Source organism: Argopecten irradians, chromosome 1 (assembly GCF_041381155.1).
Source record: "Argopecten irradians isolate NY chromosome 1, Ai_NY, whole genome shotgun sequence".
In the NCBI taxonomy this organism is placed as follows: Eukaryota; Metazoa; Mollusca; class Bivalvia; order Pectinida; family Pectinidae; genus Argopecten; species Argopecten irradians.
The window spans coordinates 30,861,152-30,879,790 of record NC_091134.1 but is presented as its reverse complement, the minus strand read 5'-3'; the positions used below and the strand labels follow the sequence as shown (position 1 = coordinate 30,879,790).

General features: G+C 35.1%; 1 protein-coding gene across 1 annotated transcript in view; it reads left to right on the top strand.

Annotated features, from left to right (window-relative positions):
- LOC138323843 (cullin-5-like) overlaps positions 1–18,639 on the top strand; it is a 19,691-nt gene extending 1,052 nt beyond the window's left edge. Inside the window, exons 2-18 of the mRNA XM_069268735.1 lie at positions 54–163; positions 1,030–1,129; positions 3,122–3,304; positions 3,496–3,637; positions 4,036–4,262; positions 4,804–4,897; positions 5,219–5,349; positions 5,628–5,735; positions 6,133–6,197; positions 6,598–6,730; positions 7,061–7,192; positions 7,868–7,991; positions 8,178–8,350; positions 10,309–10,470; positions 10,875–10,993; positions 11,285–11,408; positions 12,961–18,639. Of these exons, the coding sequence (XP_069124836.1) occupies positions 54–163; positions 1,030–1,129; positions 3,122–3,304; positions 3,496–3,637; positions 4,036–4,262; positions 4,804–4,897; positions 5,219–5,349; positions 5,628–5,735; positions 6,133–6,197; positions 6,598–6,730; positions 7,061–7,192; positions 7,868–7,991; positions 8,178–8,350; positions 10,309–10,470; positions 10,875–10,993; positions 11,285–11,408; positions 12,961–13,155 (2,322 nt within the window). The 3' untranslated portion in view covers positions 13,156–18,639. The remainder of the gene's footprint in view (positions 1–53; positions 164–1,029; positions 1,130–3,121; positions 3,305–3,495; positions 3,638–4,035; positions 4,263–4,803; positions 4,898–5,218; positions 5,350–5,627; positions 5,736–6,132; positions 6,198–6,597; positions 6,731–7,060; positions 7,193–7,867; positions 7,992–8,177; positions 8,351–10,308; positions 10,471–10,874; positions 10,994–11,284; positions 11,409–12,960) is intronic.

Below are 18,639 nucleotides of genomic sequence, written 5' to 3'. Positions count from 1 at the left end.
TAGTATACTCTACCAGTATAATGACCAAGTTCCACCATGCTTCCTTTTTACAGCAACAAGGACAGTCCCAGTTTGAAGAAAGATGGCCATTAATGCGTCCCACAGCCCTGAAGTTGCTTCGCCAGGAGCCTGTTACCAAAATAGAATGGCAGGACCTTTTCTGGTGAGTTTGTAATGAAGAGAAATATATTTAAAGATGCTCCATCGCTGATAAATGGTTTTTTTTTTCTGAATATCTATTAAAAATAGAAGCAGATGAATTTGTAATTTTCTCCAGTTACAAAAGTTACTTACTTTTCACCATTACAACCATTGAAAAGTTTGAGGTTCTTATTTCAATTCAAGATAAAAAATATTAAAAATGATTAATTGCATCCCAAAAAAACTCCATGGCACTATCCCCTATATGGAATGAAGTACTGATCTTCATGTTCCAAAAGGTAAAACACATTATTTTATATGTAATTTTGTGTTAGTTAGACATATATAAACACAATTCTACACCAGTTATTGTTCAAATGATGGGTGTCGTTTCTGTTGTCGGTAGTGGAGCATCTTTAATTGTACCAGTTATTCACAATTTTGTTATCAGATAGGAAATTTTCAAAAGTAATGAAACAATAATGAGTATGGTTTCAGATAAAGTATCAAATTCATTTGTAACCAACATAGGAATTTGCTTGTTATGATAAAAATATATATGTATAAGTACTTGATTATATTGGCTTTATAGATACTCTCCCCACCCCCTCCCTATAGATAAGTTAGAAAATGTACTTTCCCATATAAAACAAAGTATATATTGTACAGTGCTGAGAATGTTAGTTTGTGTAAGTCAATACTTGTATGTTATACATGTAAATTTAATGTTTTGATAAAAAATCTTTGAAAAATAAAACAAGTACAATAAATAACCAAAAGCAATAATAAATCTCATTTTATTTTTCACAGAAATTTATTTAAATTGTCCTTCATTGAAAACTATTGGTTGTATATGAATAAGGTAATTTATTTTAACTACGTTTTCAGTGCTGTGCACTCTGTATGTTTGTGGGACGACAAAGGCCCAAACAAGATGTATGGTGCTCTACAAGAGGACATACTGGACTTCATTAGACATGCCCAGTCTGTAAGTATCGCATCAGATTTCAGAGCCAACTGCCTGTCTGTCATATTCCAAAACCAAAAATCTCCTGTACTTTTGTAACTCATTTGTAAAAATATCACAACTCTTACACACTGCACTAACCTATACCAATATACATATTATATTCTCCTTTGTAGACAAAATAGGTTGATATGCTTCTAGGACTTTATAAGGTTTCAAATGCTTTAAGAAATATACTGTGCCTGTGGTACTTTTATGAAGCTTTATTGATAAATGCTATTCAATACCAGTACTGTAAATGTAAGATATAGGAGATTTCAGAAAAGATGGCGTGACGTCACAGAAAGTTTACATCCGGGTCCTCAAAGGTACAAACACAGTATGGCGACTAATAAAAACAATAACAGATACGTATATCGCTGCTACACAATCGATACTTTGACAAAAGTATACACTTTCATACTTGCAAATTCCGATTTTAAAATTGTTTCTTATTGTTTCAGAGGTTACAGACATTTATATTTTTGTATTTACAATTGTTTATTGCTGAATATATTAATTTGTGTAGATAGAGTGTTGAAGCCAGCTTGCCAAGCGGTGTCGGGCCGTCACAGTACCCGTTTTTTCTTCACAGGTAGAAATCCTTGTTGTGAAAAGTTATGAATAGATCATTGATTTTATTGTGTAACGTTTCTGTTATACATGAAAAACTTGTTCACAATACTATTAAATATAACGAAATGTGAACCACATTGCCAGACCACGGCCGCTCGTGCATGGAGCCTTCGCTGGTAGATCACCTCAGGACACAGCCCATAGTTGGGAATTTAATAATATAAATACGTAATTACCAACACATATCTCAATAAGTACTTGTAAAAGATATATATTTCGTTCTTTTCCGTGTATATCTTCCTTTAAAGGAATGTTATAAACCACTGTGCTACACTTATATGCAGATCTTCGCAATGTACATGTTTACGTAAACGTATGGCTGCCGAGATCTCGAAAATTAAAATGGTGAAATCGTTCAGTTTTAATGCTGTAGAGTTTATTTTTTAATGTCAGTCGGCTTTTATTCCATGGACTGCTAGTGAAGTCTCAAATTGAAGTGATATTACTTTAAAATAATTTGAATGCATGTTAGATAGACTACATTTAGATTTATGAATACAGATCGTAATACTGTAAATGCCGACCAGGACACATTGCGCACGGCTTCGAAAATCCTAAAATACTAAAAGTTTTTTTTAAAAATACGATAAAAAGTAACTATAAACTGACTCATTTGTATGTCATGAGCTAAAATCCAAAATTTCTGACGAACAAATTATCTAAAATACGTAATTTTGTGACTCTAAAAAGGGCGAAATTCGAGATCTCGGCAGTACTGTACGTAATGGCTGCCGTGCGCTTGGGGTGATCTACGAAAGCAAACTTTAATTTGGTGACAATCACACATCTTAAGGTGTTTTACAAAGTAAGACTAAGAAAACAGTGATCGCTTATTAAAATTTCAGTACTATATTTGCGGAACTTGGAATTTAATTTGTAATTTCAAGCTGATATTTGCAATATTCTGTCAATGTTTACACATAATGGCGATCGTGTTTTTCCTCGTGGCGGCCGAAAATGGAGTATGAACATCGTAAAATATATGAATACCATATATTTATATCTGTATATTATTGTTACATATTTTTATTTACACCTTTTGAAATTAAGATAAAGTAACAATTCTCGGATGGTCGTACTATTTATTACAATAAAATGTAAACAAAAATCGAAGCGGCTGTGTTCCCACCATGTTAATGTGTACAGATATACAGAGTTGTACCTTTGAGCGCCCGGATGTACCTTTGTGTGACGTCATCGCCATCTTTTCTGAAATCTCCTATAGGAATTAATGCCATAACTTGAGAGATTTTGAGAATTTTGAGAGGCCTAATCGGCCAAAATGACCAGGTTCAGGTTTTGGTGCAAGTTACCTATGTAAAGTTTTGTTTGTTACAGAGAGTACTACAGCACCACGAGGATTCTGCCCTGCTGAAGGCCTACATAGCTGAGTGGGGAAAGTTCTTCACACAATGTGATTACCTACCTAAGCCTTTTATGCAGCTAGTCACATCGCTGGCTGGCAAGCCACATGGAAGTATGCAGAAAAAGACACAAGGAGAAGAGAGTCTAGTTAGAAAGGTAGTAAACCTTAAAAAACGTTTCTACATATCTCCATGCTGTTTTGTAGAATTAAAAACCTTGTTTAAAATATTTTTATGTTCTGTACTGTCACAGTGTTATAAACCTTGAATAAGAAACGGTTTCTACATTTCTCTGTGTTGCCTCATGGTGACTATAAAAGCTACACTGTCACTTTGTTTGTTTTCTAGTTGATGCTAGACAGCTGGAACCAGAGTATTTTCTCCAATATAAAACAGAGGCTGCAGGACAGTGCAATGAAGTTACTTCATGCTGAGAGGAATGGAGAAGCTTTCGATTCGCAGCTTGTTATAGGTGTACGAGAGTCATATGGTAAGCTATTCAAATGTATTTCTTTCATTAAGAGAGCCACCACCTAATGTAGATCCTGTGGTTGACTGTGTGGCTTTGAAGTGGGACGTCAGAGTTTGGAGAACCCCTGGAGTATTGAGGATGGTCCCATCCTGTAGCATTGATTACTGTTTTAATCCATCCTACTTTGATAAAATAAAATGGAAGATGGGGCATCTTTGTCTTACATACATTCCCAGTTATTTTTCAAATTGGAAGTGTTGATGTTTATAACATTCTGATAGATTTCTTGTTAAATTAATATGTAATGGGTGTAGAAAGCCAGTTTTTATGTAAAATTAACTCTGGGACATTTTTGTGGGTTGATATTGCATGTTTGAACTCACAATATCATGGTACATATTTTGGTGTCTTTCCAGTAAACCTTAGTTCAGATGTAGAAGATAAATTAAAGATTTACCGCGAGAATTTTGAGAAAGCCTACCTGGACGCTACAGAGAAGTTCTACAAATTAAAGGCTCCACAATATCTGGAGGCTAATGGTGTACAGAACTACATGAGGTATGCTGACGCCAAGCTGAAAGAGGAGGAGACAAGAGCCCGTCGGTACCTAGAGACGGGATGGGGATGTAGCTCAGTGTCGACGGTAAGCACATGTAAAACTTACTAATATCATGTAACCAGATACATGTACTGTTTTCACAACAAGTATGACAATTGCACTGAATTTTACTTCTGAGGTCTTTGAAGAGACCACATGTTAATACTGGGGATACAAATCTAGTTTGAATACTGAGAGGAAAAGTGATTTGTTATAAGTTCATGTATTTGAAATGTTGATAATAGATGTCAGCCATCACCAAATTTCTAAGTTTTATTTTCCATTATGTTTGTTATGTTTCTATTTTCATTAGAGTAAGAATTGATATGTAGTGATACCTTTTGACTATAAGAATTATTTTTCATTGTAAAATTAAAACAATTTCCGTCAAAAGTTTTGTATTTTAGAAAAAAAAACAAGAAATTAATAGGGAATAAATCCTTGTGACATGTGATAGGTATAGCTTCTCTGAAGACTTCCAAGGTCTCCTTTGTTTCTGATTTCATATTTCTGTTTTTATAGACAGTACTGTATACAATGTAAATGATGTGAACACATTGCTAATGTCAAGTGTTTTTGTTTACAGTTGACAGAATGTTGTGTGAATGTACTTGTCACGGCCTTCAAGGAAACAATTCTTAAAGAATGTGCTGCTATGATAAAGAATAATGAAACTGAAAGTAAGTGTCAATGTAATAAGTGCATTTTATTCTGTGATAGACTCACAAAACACACTGGAATATGTGAATATTTACACAATACTTTAGAGTTACTTTAGCATATGTTGTATTTGAATATTTTGATTTCTTCAATGCTACAATATTTTAATTTCTGTAGTACTCACATGTTAGGACTAAGGTTGATATCTGTGAACATGAACTTGACTATTTTTATTACTTTGATGCTGGCGTACATCTCTAGTAAATCATTATTGTCCATGGTTATAACACACATATCTTGTTCTACACTAAAGTCAGAGATATATTATTCTGTTCATACAGAACTGCGCCTGATGTTCAGCTTGATGGATCGTGTACCTGATGGAATCACGCCCATGTTGCATGCCCTCGAGGCTTACATTGTCAGCCAAGGCCTTGCAGACATGATGGCAGCAGCAGAGACAATCACTACTGTATGTAGCTAGCATGTTTGTAGATATAAAAAAAATACATTGTGTTATAGTGGAATAGTGTAGTTAACATATTTGGCCCTGATAATGATATTATCAGAACAAATTGTTAAACATAAGAGAAGGTTTAACTCACTTACCCCTGGAGACACAAATGAACTCTTCTAATTCTAACAATGGACCTGTTTATTATGGAATTTCAAGGGTGAATGACTTAATGTTAAAAATTGTGATATATTTTCTGGTGACGGTAGTAACCAGAACTGCTTATATTATTTCAGGACTCTGAGAAGTACGTAGAACAGCTCCTAGAATTGTTCAACAGATTCAGTGCCCTAGTGAGGGAGGCGTTCAGTGATGACCCCAGATTCCTTACCTCCAGAGATAAGGTATGTTGTCAAGAAATGTTAAATATGGGTTATATTGCTCTGTTTTAATGTTTTCAAGAGTTATCTGCTTATGTCATTGGGAATGGATTGTAACATTATGTGTTTGTGAGTATAATGTCAGTTTTTCAAAGAAAATGGTAAGATTTTCACACAGATGCTTATGATGGAGCAATCGCTACCCACTATCAGGAGTAGATAAATAGGTTATATACAAAGACAGAATATCTGTCATTTTTAAACCATACAAGATAAAATGTCATTTGCAAGAATCTTGTATGCAGCATCATGGCAAATAGATAACCCCACTTATACTGTAAACATTTGGAAATTTCATGATGAAATTTTCATCATTTTTTTTCTCATATTTGATTCATTCTCATAACTTTTTTTCTTACAGGCATACAAAAATGTTGTGAACGACACATCTGTATTCCGTCTAGAAATCCCAATGAAAAATAAAGGGTAAGTAACAATTCGCACTGAGCTTGATCACTTCCATACAGCATTAATCACATGACCAGTACTTCTCTGGTCGATCTCTCAGATGCCTATAATATAACGCTTGGAGTATCAAAGATGAATCTATCATTGACCTCATATCCACATCATATGCTTCCTTAATACTCCAGAAAGACTATATTTGAATAGAACAGTGAATGTAATAGGGCAAGAGAAGTGCCACCAGCGAAGCTCAAACCTGCAACCTCAGACTTACTGGTCCAACACTTTACCGACTGAGCTTAAGGGAAATTACTCCTCGCGCAAATTTAGAAGGCAACGGTACTAAATACAACTGTTACATATGCACTTTAACATAAACTTGTTTCCAGTTGTAACCATTTATAAAATGATTTCTTTACAGTATTGGCGCCAAGACTCAGCCTGAGTCTAAGTGTCCCGAACTCCTAGCAAACTACTGTGATATGTTACTTAGAAAAACTCCTCTCAGCAAAAAACTCACCTCCGAAGAAGTAGAAAAGAAGCTCAAAGATGTGGTATGTTATATGTTACAAAACCAAAGAGTCAGTGTTAGCATGGTTTTGTCAGTCAATTTCAATATTTTATCTTTTAAAATACAGTGTATTTATAAAGTGCATCTTTTGAAAAAGATTGAAAAATAAACCTGTGAGAAAAGGAGCTCAGCTCAAGTTACTGTACATGGGAAACTAATGCTCATGTAAGAGAGAAAAATATGCTTCAAAGGATCAAATAAGTTAGTTTTAATCGCTTGGCAAGCCCCAGGTTTTGTAATTCCTCAATTTGTGACCCTTGAGTATAATTTCTTTATTGTTTCTATTTACACACTAAAACCTGTCTCCTTACAGTTACTTGTCCTGAAGTATGTACAGAACAAGGACGTGTTTATGAGGTACCACAAGGCACACCTGACGAGAAGACTTATCCTGGACACATCCGCTGATAATGAGAAGGAAGAGAACATGGTGGAGTGGCTAAGGGTAAGTTGTCCATATAGAAAATGGGGGTGGGGTGGGGATCAGGAGTTATGGTAGGAGATGGAAGGGGAGATGGAGGGGTGTGTGTATATACATGTGTTAATGTCAAAGTCTGTGCATTCTCTGTGTAACAGCCTCGCGGTGGCCGAGTGGTTAAGATGTCCCGACATATTACCACAAGCCCTCCACCTCTGGGAAGCGGGTTCGAATCCCATGTGGGGCAGTTGCCAGGTACTGACCGCTGGCCAGTGGTTTTTCTCCGGGTACTCCGGCTTTCCTCCACCAACAAACCTGGCACGTCCTGTTAATAGGACGTAAAAATAAACAAATCAAATTCTCTGTGTAACATATATCGATATCGCTAGATACATTGTATTTATGGGAGTTGAAACAAAGTAAGGTGCATGTGAAAAACATAGTTCTGACAGTAATATATTGTGTTGTATCACACCTAGTTATCTCCCTTCACTTCATTACATTGTCAATAGTCGGATCACAGGATGTGATTTTTTTGTGTTCGCATCAAGAACATTTATTTGCTTGGTATAATGTTGTCATTTGTATTAAATGAAAAACACATGCTTCAGTCTTTTAAAATGTCATTTTACTCCCCACTTTATATCTGTTTATTCCCATAGATAGATAATCTAATTATGGATCTTATCATATATACTATAGGAAGTAGGCATGCCAGCTGATTATGTGAACAAATTAGCAAGGATGTTTCAAGACATCAAGGTCAGTGACGACCTTAATCAAGAGTTCAAGGACGCCCACAGAAACAACAATGAGGGTATCGCTGGTACGTACACATTACATCGGGTAATTCTACTCAGGTTCACCTTTATACCTTATTAGTGCATTTTACAAAAAAATTAACTATCAAAATTGCATTGAGATTCCACTTTGTATATTTTTCTAATTGTATATTCTTTCTTATGCATATAAAATCATCATTTGCTATATTTTTTTTCCTTACCTTATCCAGACTCTATAAACATCAAAATCCTGAATGCTGGGGCATGGGCGCGTACGAGTGACCGTGTGACTGTGTCACTGCCCATGGAGCTGGAGGACTACATACCTCAGGTGGAAGAGTTCTACAGGCTAAAACACAGTGGTCGCAAACTCCAGTGGCACCATCTCATGTCTAACGGCATTGTAAGTTAATCATCTAACGACATTTTAAACTTGTTGTCAATCAATGAAATGTAAGACTTGCTATCTACTTTTACATCCCAATATCTTGGCCATTGTGGAATTGTTACCAGAACTTATGCTCTGTGTTTTTGAGTTAGGTCATAGTTGTGTCTTCTTATTAGGTCACCTGAGATGAAGTTTCATGACCCTGGAATTTTCCCCTGGGGAGGAGATCTAATCTACTATAGTTTATATTGGAAAAACACATTTATGAGTATTATTTGCTCAATTTTCATAAAAAATGAGTCAAACATGGTAAGAATTATTAGCCCGAGATATAGCTTTTTAACATATCCCTATCGGTCCTCGCTGACCCCTCAAGGACAAGAGGGGCAGGACAAAACAGGGTCAAAATGACTAAAGTTTACAGCCGGCTACCCCAATGAGAATGGCGCATGTATATAAACCCCTACCACTCTGCTGCTGACTTGTATCAGTGTATTGAATGAGTGCAGCTAGTTATTTATAGACTCGAGTTCTGCCGCCAATCCACAGGTAAATCGCGGGCGCTCTGGCTACATCAGCTGTACCAAACACAATCGTAATTGCTACAAATACCACAAAAACTTGTGTAACTTACACACCAGTGTACTTTTCACATGTATTTTTTTCTTAGGGCTGAAAATGCTGAAAAAAATCTACTATCAGAATATTTTGCACATTCAAAAATTTTGGGGAAAACAATGTCCAGGGAACCATAAATTTATTGTATTTAGAAGAAATAACATAATATAATTGCACTGTGTTTGTTTTCTTTTATTGGTCACCGTAACTGAAACAGTGAAATATCTTGCAGAACATGTCAATAACATTGGCAGTCTGCCGTACTCCATACACATGTCAATGTCTAGAGATTTTACGCATGAATAGCTATCAGAACTATTTGAAAATATGATAATCTAGTTACTTAAAATTGCCAACAAGTTATTAGTGTGTTTGAGATCATTAACAAACTTTAAAGAGCAATCTGATAGCAGATACGTTGGCTTGCAATAATCATATTGTGAGTGAACTCACTACATTTTGTAGGTAACCGGATCCAAGCTGATGGCTAATTATATATAACAGAATGGTTAAAAATGCCACTAACCTTGTAGCTTGTTAGTTTTGCTGTAATAATATTACAAACCACTTATTGAAAATCCTAAATACAGGACAGTTTCGAACTCGGCTTATAAATCCCATATGTGTTTTGACTTTTTGCACACGGCCTGCAGCCGGGACACATGGCGGTTCCCTACGTAATGAGCATTATTTCATATGCAATTTTACTAGAAATATAAAGATTTGTTAAAATATCTCAAGTAAAGACATACTAGTCAAGTGAATGTTGATGCAATTTGAAGAAGATTTGTTTTGTTTTTATGTAGATACAGACGCATTGTTGTTGATATATGGACCAGTTAAGCTAACTAGCCATTCAGTTTCGTTAAGCTGGATGAGAGGCCGGAGCGTAGCATCCAGTACCAATTTACTTGTGGATTTGGCAACAGTACTCTAGTTTATAAATAACACGGCTACAGCACACTCATTCAATACAATGATACAAGTCAGCGGTAGGGGTTTATACACAAGTCGTTCTCAGTTGGGGTAGCACGGCTATAAAAAGATCTTCTGAATTCACAGATTTGATTGAATCAAATACTCTTCGTAGATTAAAACGTCAAATGTATAAAATCTCTGACTGACTTTTGGGCCTGATGGACCTATATATAGTGTTTACATGTTTTTGATTCATTTTGTATCCGAATTCAGGTGACCATTAAGGCCCATAGGCCTCTTGTTTGGAGTCCATGTGCTGGTAGGTTTAGGTCCCATGAGTGAAAAAACCAACCATGGCCTTAGTTCTCTTTGTATAAGATTTGACAATTGTATGTGTTGTTTATGATTTAGTGACCAGTTCAGTGTCTTTGTTACAGATAACATTTGCCAATGATATAGGACGGTTTGATATAGAGGTTACTACTTTCCAAATGGCTGTGTTATTTGTATGGAACCAGAGACCTAGAGATAAAGTAACCTATGAAAGTTTGCGACTTGCCACAGAATTACCAGATACAGAGCTCAGGAGAACACTATGGGTGAGTGTAGCAAAAGTTCTACTGCTACTAGATGATAGAAATCTTATGTTACATATGTTCATATACCAGTAATTTGGGACTATTGGAAAAACTGAATGAACACTGCATTTAAGTTTTAACTATTAATATTGGCATAGATTATCGGAGGTTGAAACTCTGTATGTTTTAGGTATGTTGAGTTTGTTTTGAATTCCATAATTCAGTACGTGTACAGAATATTTGAGTTTTGAAAAATATGTTTTCATGTATATTGGATAATTCGAAGGATTTGAGTTTATTGAGATGTTCTGATTTGAGTTGTCCAATCAAACAGCTTGTTACATATACTGTGTTGCCCTGATTTGAGTTGCCCATTCATACAGCGTGTGATATCTAATGAAGCTTACTGTGGTGCTCTGTTTCAGTCACTTGCTGCCTTCCCTAAGATCAAGAGACAGCTGTTGATGTGTTGCCCTGAAGCCAAATCTGCCAAAGACTTTGACGACAGCACACAGTTTTGGATCAACCAAGACTTCTCACTTATGTACGAATAACATAAATACAAATGTATAATGAATAAGCCAATATTTTCCAGAGTTTTAAGAAGTTAGATACAGTGTATTAGTTATTTTAGCAGATTAATAAGTACAAAGGTTAATATTCCTTTTTAATGACCTCCTGTTGAAACACATTTTAATGTAAGTTGAACTATATTACACCAATTTGAAGTTCTCATATTTTGCCATGAATGGAAGTAAGAAATTGTTTTTCTATATATCTACTAGTATTCAATTAAAGCTGGATTTTAAAGTGGCTTTATTTGCTCTGTTCACAGTAAAAATGGGAAAGTGCAAAAGCGTGGCAAGATCAACCTGATTGGTCGACTTCAACTGTCAACAGAGAAAACAAAAGAGGAAGACAATGAGGGAATTATGCAGCTCCGAATCCTCCGTGTACAGGTGAGAAATCAGTCACGGATATTAATAAGTTTGTTATATTGATAAGAAATGTTATATTGATAAGAAAACTAAATGTGCAGGTGAGATATTGAAAATAAAATTGTGTAATCGAAAACAGTAAAAGGCATACATTTTATTTGTAATAAGGGTCAACTAAATCTTTCACAAGTTCCCAAAGATGGGGCAGTGTAACTCATTCTGGAAAAGGTCACTGATCTATATTTTGACCTGTAACCTAAATTATAATTAGTAAAGTGTGTTCAACTGTGGACGGGCACTGTAATTGAAGGAATAGATATAACTATCAAGGCTCAATATCAGTCAGACACTTTAAAGAAATATGTTCCAAAAAAACCACAATGGGACTAATTCATGTACCACTTGATAGCTGATAAGGTTTGTGTGGAACCATTGTTTCTATTGGTGATGGAATCAAGCTAAATGATTGTGTCCTGTGCTAAGGTCATTTCAGTGGGAAGATTACAAAGAGTTAGTTCCTTCTCCGCTGGAGATACCAGTACCACACAAACTTTGGGGTATTACATGGTACATGAATAAGTCACATTTTTAGGTCACCTTAGATGAAGTTTCAACTGATCTAACCTAATTGCCTTTTGTCCAACGTCGTGTGTTCGTAAACCATTTACATTTTCGACTTCTCCTCCAAAACTGCTGAAGCAAATTCAATGAAATTTTGCACAAACCTTCTTAGGCATAAGGCCAAGCAAAAGTGTGAATTGTATGGCCCCCACCCCCAGCGGGCTGTGGGAGGGGCCGAAAGGGGTAAAATTGAATAAAATTTCAAAAATCCTCTTCTCCATACGCACATGTTAAAGAATCAAATACTCTTTATAGACTGAAAGGTCCCAAGGCCCTCTACAAAAATTGTGAATTTCATGGCCCTGAGGTCTCAGTTTTTCCCCAGGGGAGAGGTTCAAATTTGCTATAGTTTATATAGGAAAAACATGTAAGAGCATTATTTGCTCAATTTTCATAGGAAAGGAGTCAAACTTGGTTAGAATTATTAGTCTGAGATAGCAGTTTATCACATACATCATATCCATATAGGTCCTAGCTGACCCCCAGGGGCCAGAGCTAAAAAGAGTCAAAATGACTAAAATTTCAAATATCATCTTTTCGACTTGCAGATATTGTATAATCAAATACTCTTTATAGATTGGAAGGTCTAAAGGCCTTTTCCAAAATTTGTGAATTTTATGGCCCTGGGGTCTCGGATTTTCCCCTAGGGAGGGGGTCAAATATACTATAGTTATAGGGACAACACATATATCAGTGTCTTCCATAACAAAGTTATATTTAAAGTATTTTTAAGTACATTATTACATTTCTTGAAATTCTTTTTTATTGATAAAACATTTATTACATTTCTTGAAATTCTTTTTTATTGATAAAAACATTTATAACTTATAACTTGGGTTGTTAGCTGTTGGGTTATTAATGAACATGTGTATTTTGTATAGTATTTTCCAGAACTATCACATATTATGAGAAATGAATAGTTTAAACATATTTTTATTTATTTCATCCATAGGAGGCCATTGTGAAGATAATGAAGATGAGGAAGCACATTACAAATGCTGCCTTACAAACAGAACTGGTGGAGATACTCCGTAACATGTTCCTACCCTCGAAAAAACTCATCAAGGAGCAGATCGAATGGTTAATAGAGCACAAATACATGCGCCGCGACGAGGACAATATAAACATGTTTATCTACATGGCATAAAGATTGGTGTAGCTACATCAAAATCTCACTCTTTCTATGCCAAAGCCATGACTTGACCAACAGCCCCTTAATATAAACTTGTGGTTAAATAAATCTGTGATGTTTGAATAGCATGCTATGTATGTTAACCAACAGTCCTGGGCTTGTTGGAGATGGTTTACTGGCAAATGAAGGTGGCCATATGTGCTTTTAGTCCACAGTTTCAACGCGGGAATGTTTAGGACGATATTTCAGTGCTGACACTGAGGTACAGAACTGCTGGAGTTGTGTTTTATTAGCTGTCGTACTTACCGATATGTGCTCTACCTTCATAAGGAGTGTTGGATAGCTATCCCAAGCTCTTCTCACAAAGGGAAATCCTGGTACCCCATGTACCTGATAGTCATCTGGACAAAATGGAACACAGGTACGAAGTATCGTATCACCCCAGGGACACAATATCATTTCTCTCCCATACTAAGGTGCATATTGTATCTCTTGTGCGGTATCCAAAGGGAGTGATTGTAGTGCTACTTTTCTTTTAACAAGAAGATTTTGCCATCACTTAATGGTCTCCAGTAAAACAATTATGGCACCCTGTATTTCGCTGATTGCATTATGGCATCATCGCACCTATCCTTCAAAATGAATATTGTGTCTCCACCTTTCCTTCAAGAAGAAGATTGTGGCTCCACCTATCTTTCAAAATAAATATTGTGGCTCCACCTATACTTCAAGAAGAATATTGTGGCTCTACCTATCTTTCAAAATGAATATTGTGGCTCCACATATCTTTCAAAATGAATATTGTTTTCAAAATGAATATTGTGGCTCCATATATCTGTCAAAATGAATATTGTGGCTCCACCTATACTTCATGAAGAATATTGTGGCTCCACCTATCTTTCAAAATGAATATTGTGGCTCCACCTATACTTCAAGAAGAATATTGTAGTTCCACCTATCCTTCAAGAAGAATATTGTGGCTCCACCTATACTACAAGAAGATTGTTGCTCTGTCCATCTTTTAACAGAAGACGAGTATGGTGCCACATATCTGTCAATAAGGAATATGCCACATGCCACATTTTCTTTAAATATTGCTTATTGTAGCTCTGATTCATTTCCTAGTATTCTTTATACACGGATTGTTTCACATAACTAGTACTCAGACCCAGTAGCATGATTCAGTTATGTTTATTTTTCAGAATTTATCATTCATCTTTAGTGTCTGATATTGTCAACATACATTTGATTCACCAAAATGTAAAGTAATCAACTGCAATATTACAAAATATTGCACACTTCTCTGCTTTTGTTTATGTAGATGTCAAATTTTAGTGTCCATGCATTTGGTTATAACCTTTCTGATCATGAATTAATAATTAATATATTGTATTACGCATGAGTAATATTCCATTTAAACTTTCATTAAGATTTCTAAAAAAGCTTTTATTTTCTTTATACCTGCAGTGATTATTATTCATTATTTGCAGCCATTTATTATCATCACTCCATACCCAAGTAGTGGAATTTCACTTACACACAGCAACTAACACAATATCTGAATCCTTTGATTATGAAGTCACAATTGTTATACATGCACCAGATTGTAAAACTGCTTTTATGGTGGTTACATTGGCAGTGTGGTTACCTGGTATTCTTCCATGGTCTTCCACCTCATGGTTACCTTGGTTTCCAGGCGCAGATCATAGGTCAGTGGTTTATCTCTGGGCACTCCGGCTTTCCTCCACAAATTAAAACTTAAATAACACTGGCTGTTAAAAGAATGTTAAACTAAATATACCTGTAATACATGCTGAGCCAGTTCCCCTCAATGGAATTTGTTTTTTATTTGTGAGTCAGATAACTACATTTACTTACTATCAACATTTTATCTATCTTCCAAAATCATTTTTTAAAGGATCTGTTTTGAAGTAACAAATTATCTAGGATCTTCTCCAGCACATCAACTTAAATAACCATTACAATCACATTTTTAGTTCGCATGATTAGAACAAGGATTTTTAAATGGGAAGGATTCGTCACTGTCTCTTTACACTATTAAACACCACACGAGACGCCTATGAACCAGGAATAAAAACAATTTTTCTCAACAAATACTTGTCTTATCCAGTCAAACGAATCACCAATGTAAAGTTAATTAAATTTTACATTGTTTAGTACGTGCTTTAAGGATGGAAAATTTTGAAGAAATGTCTTAAATTTTCGTTAAAAAATATGACAGCTCATGAAATGACAGCACGCTTCAGAAAGTAAGACGGTAACCCTCGAACCTGCAAGCTACATCAAAGGCTGCACCAGCTGATATCAAAGGAAAATCAGTCGTCGCCCAACCTCACAGTCAGTGCACAAACATTAAAGCACCTATGTCGTACTTTCCCAAAACCCAGGCCTTTTTCGTTTATTCGAAACAACTGGTTCAATCATCGGTTAAAGTCATTTTTGCAAGTATAAAACCTGACGGACATGCAGTTTTTGATAAAAGGCGTGTGATGGCTTTGTCAAGGCTTGTCTGAAAACAATTAAAATCACCAGATCCGTCTTTAATAAATAAACGAACAACTAGGTCCAACCAGTCAAACCCTATACTAGTAATCGAAAATGGCCCCAGTGTGACTTATCCTTCTCATATACATCATCATATAGCTAATAGAAACTCTTTGTTAGTAATTACACCATGTCTAAATCGCTGCAACCATAAAATAATTCAGTCAGTGCAAATTGGATACAGAATACTTGTAATTAACTATACATAGAGTATAGTATCTTTAAGACCTACAAGTAAACAAAACATTTGTATATTTGTACTAAAAGTACAATTTCCTATTCCCGACCCCTATTAATGATGCTTCATGACTAGCTTTGAGAAAACCTGGCATATATACTTTAGCTTATGTATACACATGTATACAAAAATATGTACATTTGAAAAAGTGACAACATGTGCCAACAGTATGAATTTGTCCAAGGCAAAATAGAGAAACTATTTAATTTAATTTGTGTGTATTGTAGATATCTAATAAGGCTATGTACAATTGTGTGTGTGTACAAAATAAAAGTACAAAAAAATACACAGCCTTCAGGTAGGGATGGAGGAACAGATCAATTAATGTTTCTATGAATGTAAATAATTTTTATCAATAAGGGGCGTGAATTTTGTTTATACTTCAAATCATGATTTACTGCCTCGGGCTTAACGTAATGTTTATTAAATTGTACAGTACTTTCTCTATGAACTGATTCACTTTGAGAGTAACATATTGTACTTCAGTAGATATGTTTCTGTCTTATTGTTTTAAGGTCACACAGTTGTTAATGTTCCTGATAGCCTAGCTATCACTCCTTTTTCTACCATGGTTATATTTTATAGATGGACTTCTAGAATTGTTAGTATTAGAACTTTGTTTAATGTGTGTTTTTACTGGAAAATTGTGGTGATGTATTATTGTATGTGTTATTATGAGAATGAGATGTAATACGTAGAGGATTGAATAGACGGTACACTAGCATTACACATTAAGAAAACTTTTCCACAGGTGCTCATGAAAAAAAACTTCATACAAGGGTCCATCCACTAAAATTGACCTTCCCAACTAGCACTATCATCTCCCATGTAAAATTCCTGCTGCAAGCAAATAATCCTCTCAAGCCCCCCCTCCTCTTTCTTCCCCAATACAAAAAAAAATTCCCTCCAAACTACCAAGTTATCTCCCCCCCCCCCCCATCCTACAAGATCCAATATTTGCTAACATACTTTCTGCTGACAAGAATTTCTGTTTACGATTTATCTCTCTGACAGTGCAGGATGATGTACAGACATCAATTTTTATTACATAAGTGTCATAATTTAATGTTTATGTAAAAATATGAAAAATACCCAAGATGTTTAAAGTTCTGTTTGTTGTCTTTCTAAAAAGATGCATTGTTATACTATAAATTGTATTTCATCTGTAAATGTGTCTTATGATTTAGTAAATCGTAAAAGAAAAATAACTGTTAAGTTCTGAGATAAGATAGTAAGCTACTAATGGTTAAAGATGCTCCACCGCCGAGAGAGCATAAATGATATTCATCATTTTAACAATAATGGGTGTTTAATCGTGTATATATATGCCTAATTAACACAAAAAATAATATAAAATAATGCATTTTGTCTTTAGTGCATGCGCAATCAGTACTTCCTTCTATATATGATATAGTGCCACGGAATTTTTTCGGGATGCAATTAATTATTTTTCATATTTTTAACTTGAAGTAAAATTAGAAGCTCAAACTTTCCAATGGTGGTAATAACGTAAAGTAAGTAACTTTTGTAACTGAAGAAAAATACTAAATCGTCTGCTTCTGTTTTTGATAGTGAAAAAATACCATTTGTCAGCGGTGGAGCATCTTTAAAGAACCTGAGTGTTGTTAATGTTCGTATATTTGGATGAAGTATGTATGTATGTTGAAAATGAGTGATTATTTATTGTAAGAGTCCCACGACATATGGGAGACTATATCTTAGTTGTATAGTATTGTACAAAATGACACATAAAACAGTACAAATATTTAAAACAATTACATATGATGATAAATCTGATTTATGGAAGTTTGTCAGATCCATTTGACCCGAGAATCATAATCTTACCTGTACATGCGAGACTAATTGTCACCATGCGTTATTTCCTCTATAAAACGTAGTGGTTATTGTTACACATTCAAATGTAGCGAGTTTTAATCAAATTGAACCTGGAACAATGCCTATCCATGCTGCTTTGTTCAATTATTAAGGTCAGGTACCTTCCTTTTTTCATCTGTCTTGGTTCACTAATCTAAGATTTTCCATTTAACATGGGTTTCTGTTAACTCATTCACCCCTGAAGACACATTTGGACTCTTCCTATTCAAAGACTGGAGCAGTCCATTATGAATTTTCAGGGGTGAATGAGTTAGTGTATTACCAAGTGAAACATAGTCTTAAAAGTATTATTTTTGTTGTCTCAAGATGGTTCTATATCACCATTAGAAACAGTAACTAATAGACATTTTTCTCAACATAATCTTAATCAAAGAGCGATATTGATTTTTCTTTGGCATTCCATCATCAGAAACCTACGAATCACCGCTGTGTTGTTTGTACGATTGAGTGGTAACTCGTGGGTTCCCGACGATGTTGGTAAACAGATGCATATGAAAGTACAAGGAATATCAAGTCATATGCAAATCAGTTCACTTAATTTAAGATGGACAAATCATAGACTACGTGTATATTGGTATTTTTTATGAAATATCAATGGCTCGGTCTAATTGAGCTAGAGTTGACAGTATTAAACATTTGTAATATTAATAGTTACACTCACAATCAGGAAAAAGAAGGGAGTTAGAGAAACCAAAACAATCTTTGTTATGCATGTACATCTGTGAATGGGTCATCGTTCTGATGAACTCATCAACATTTTCATCTCTTCCATCTCTGAATAAAAAATCTTTAAAACTTAA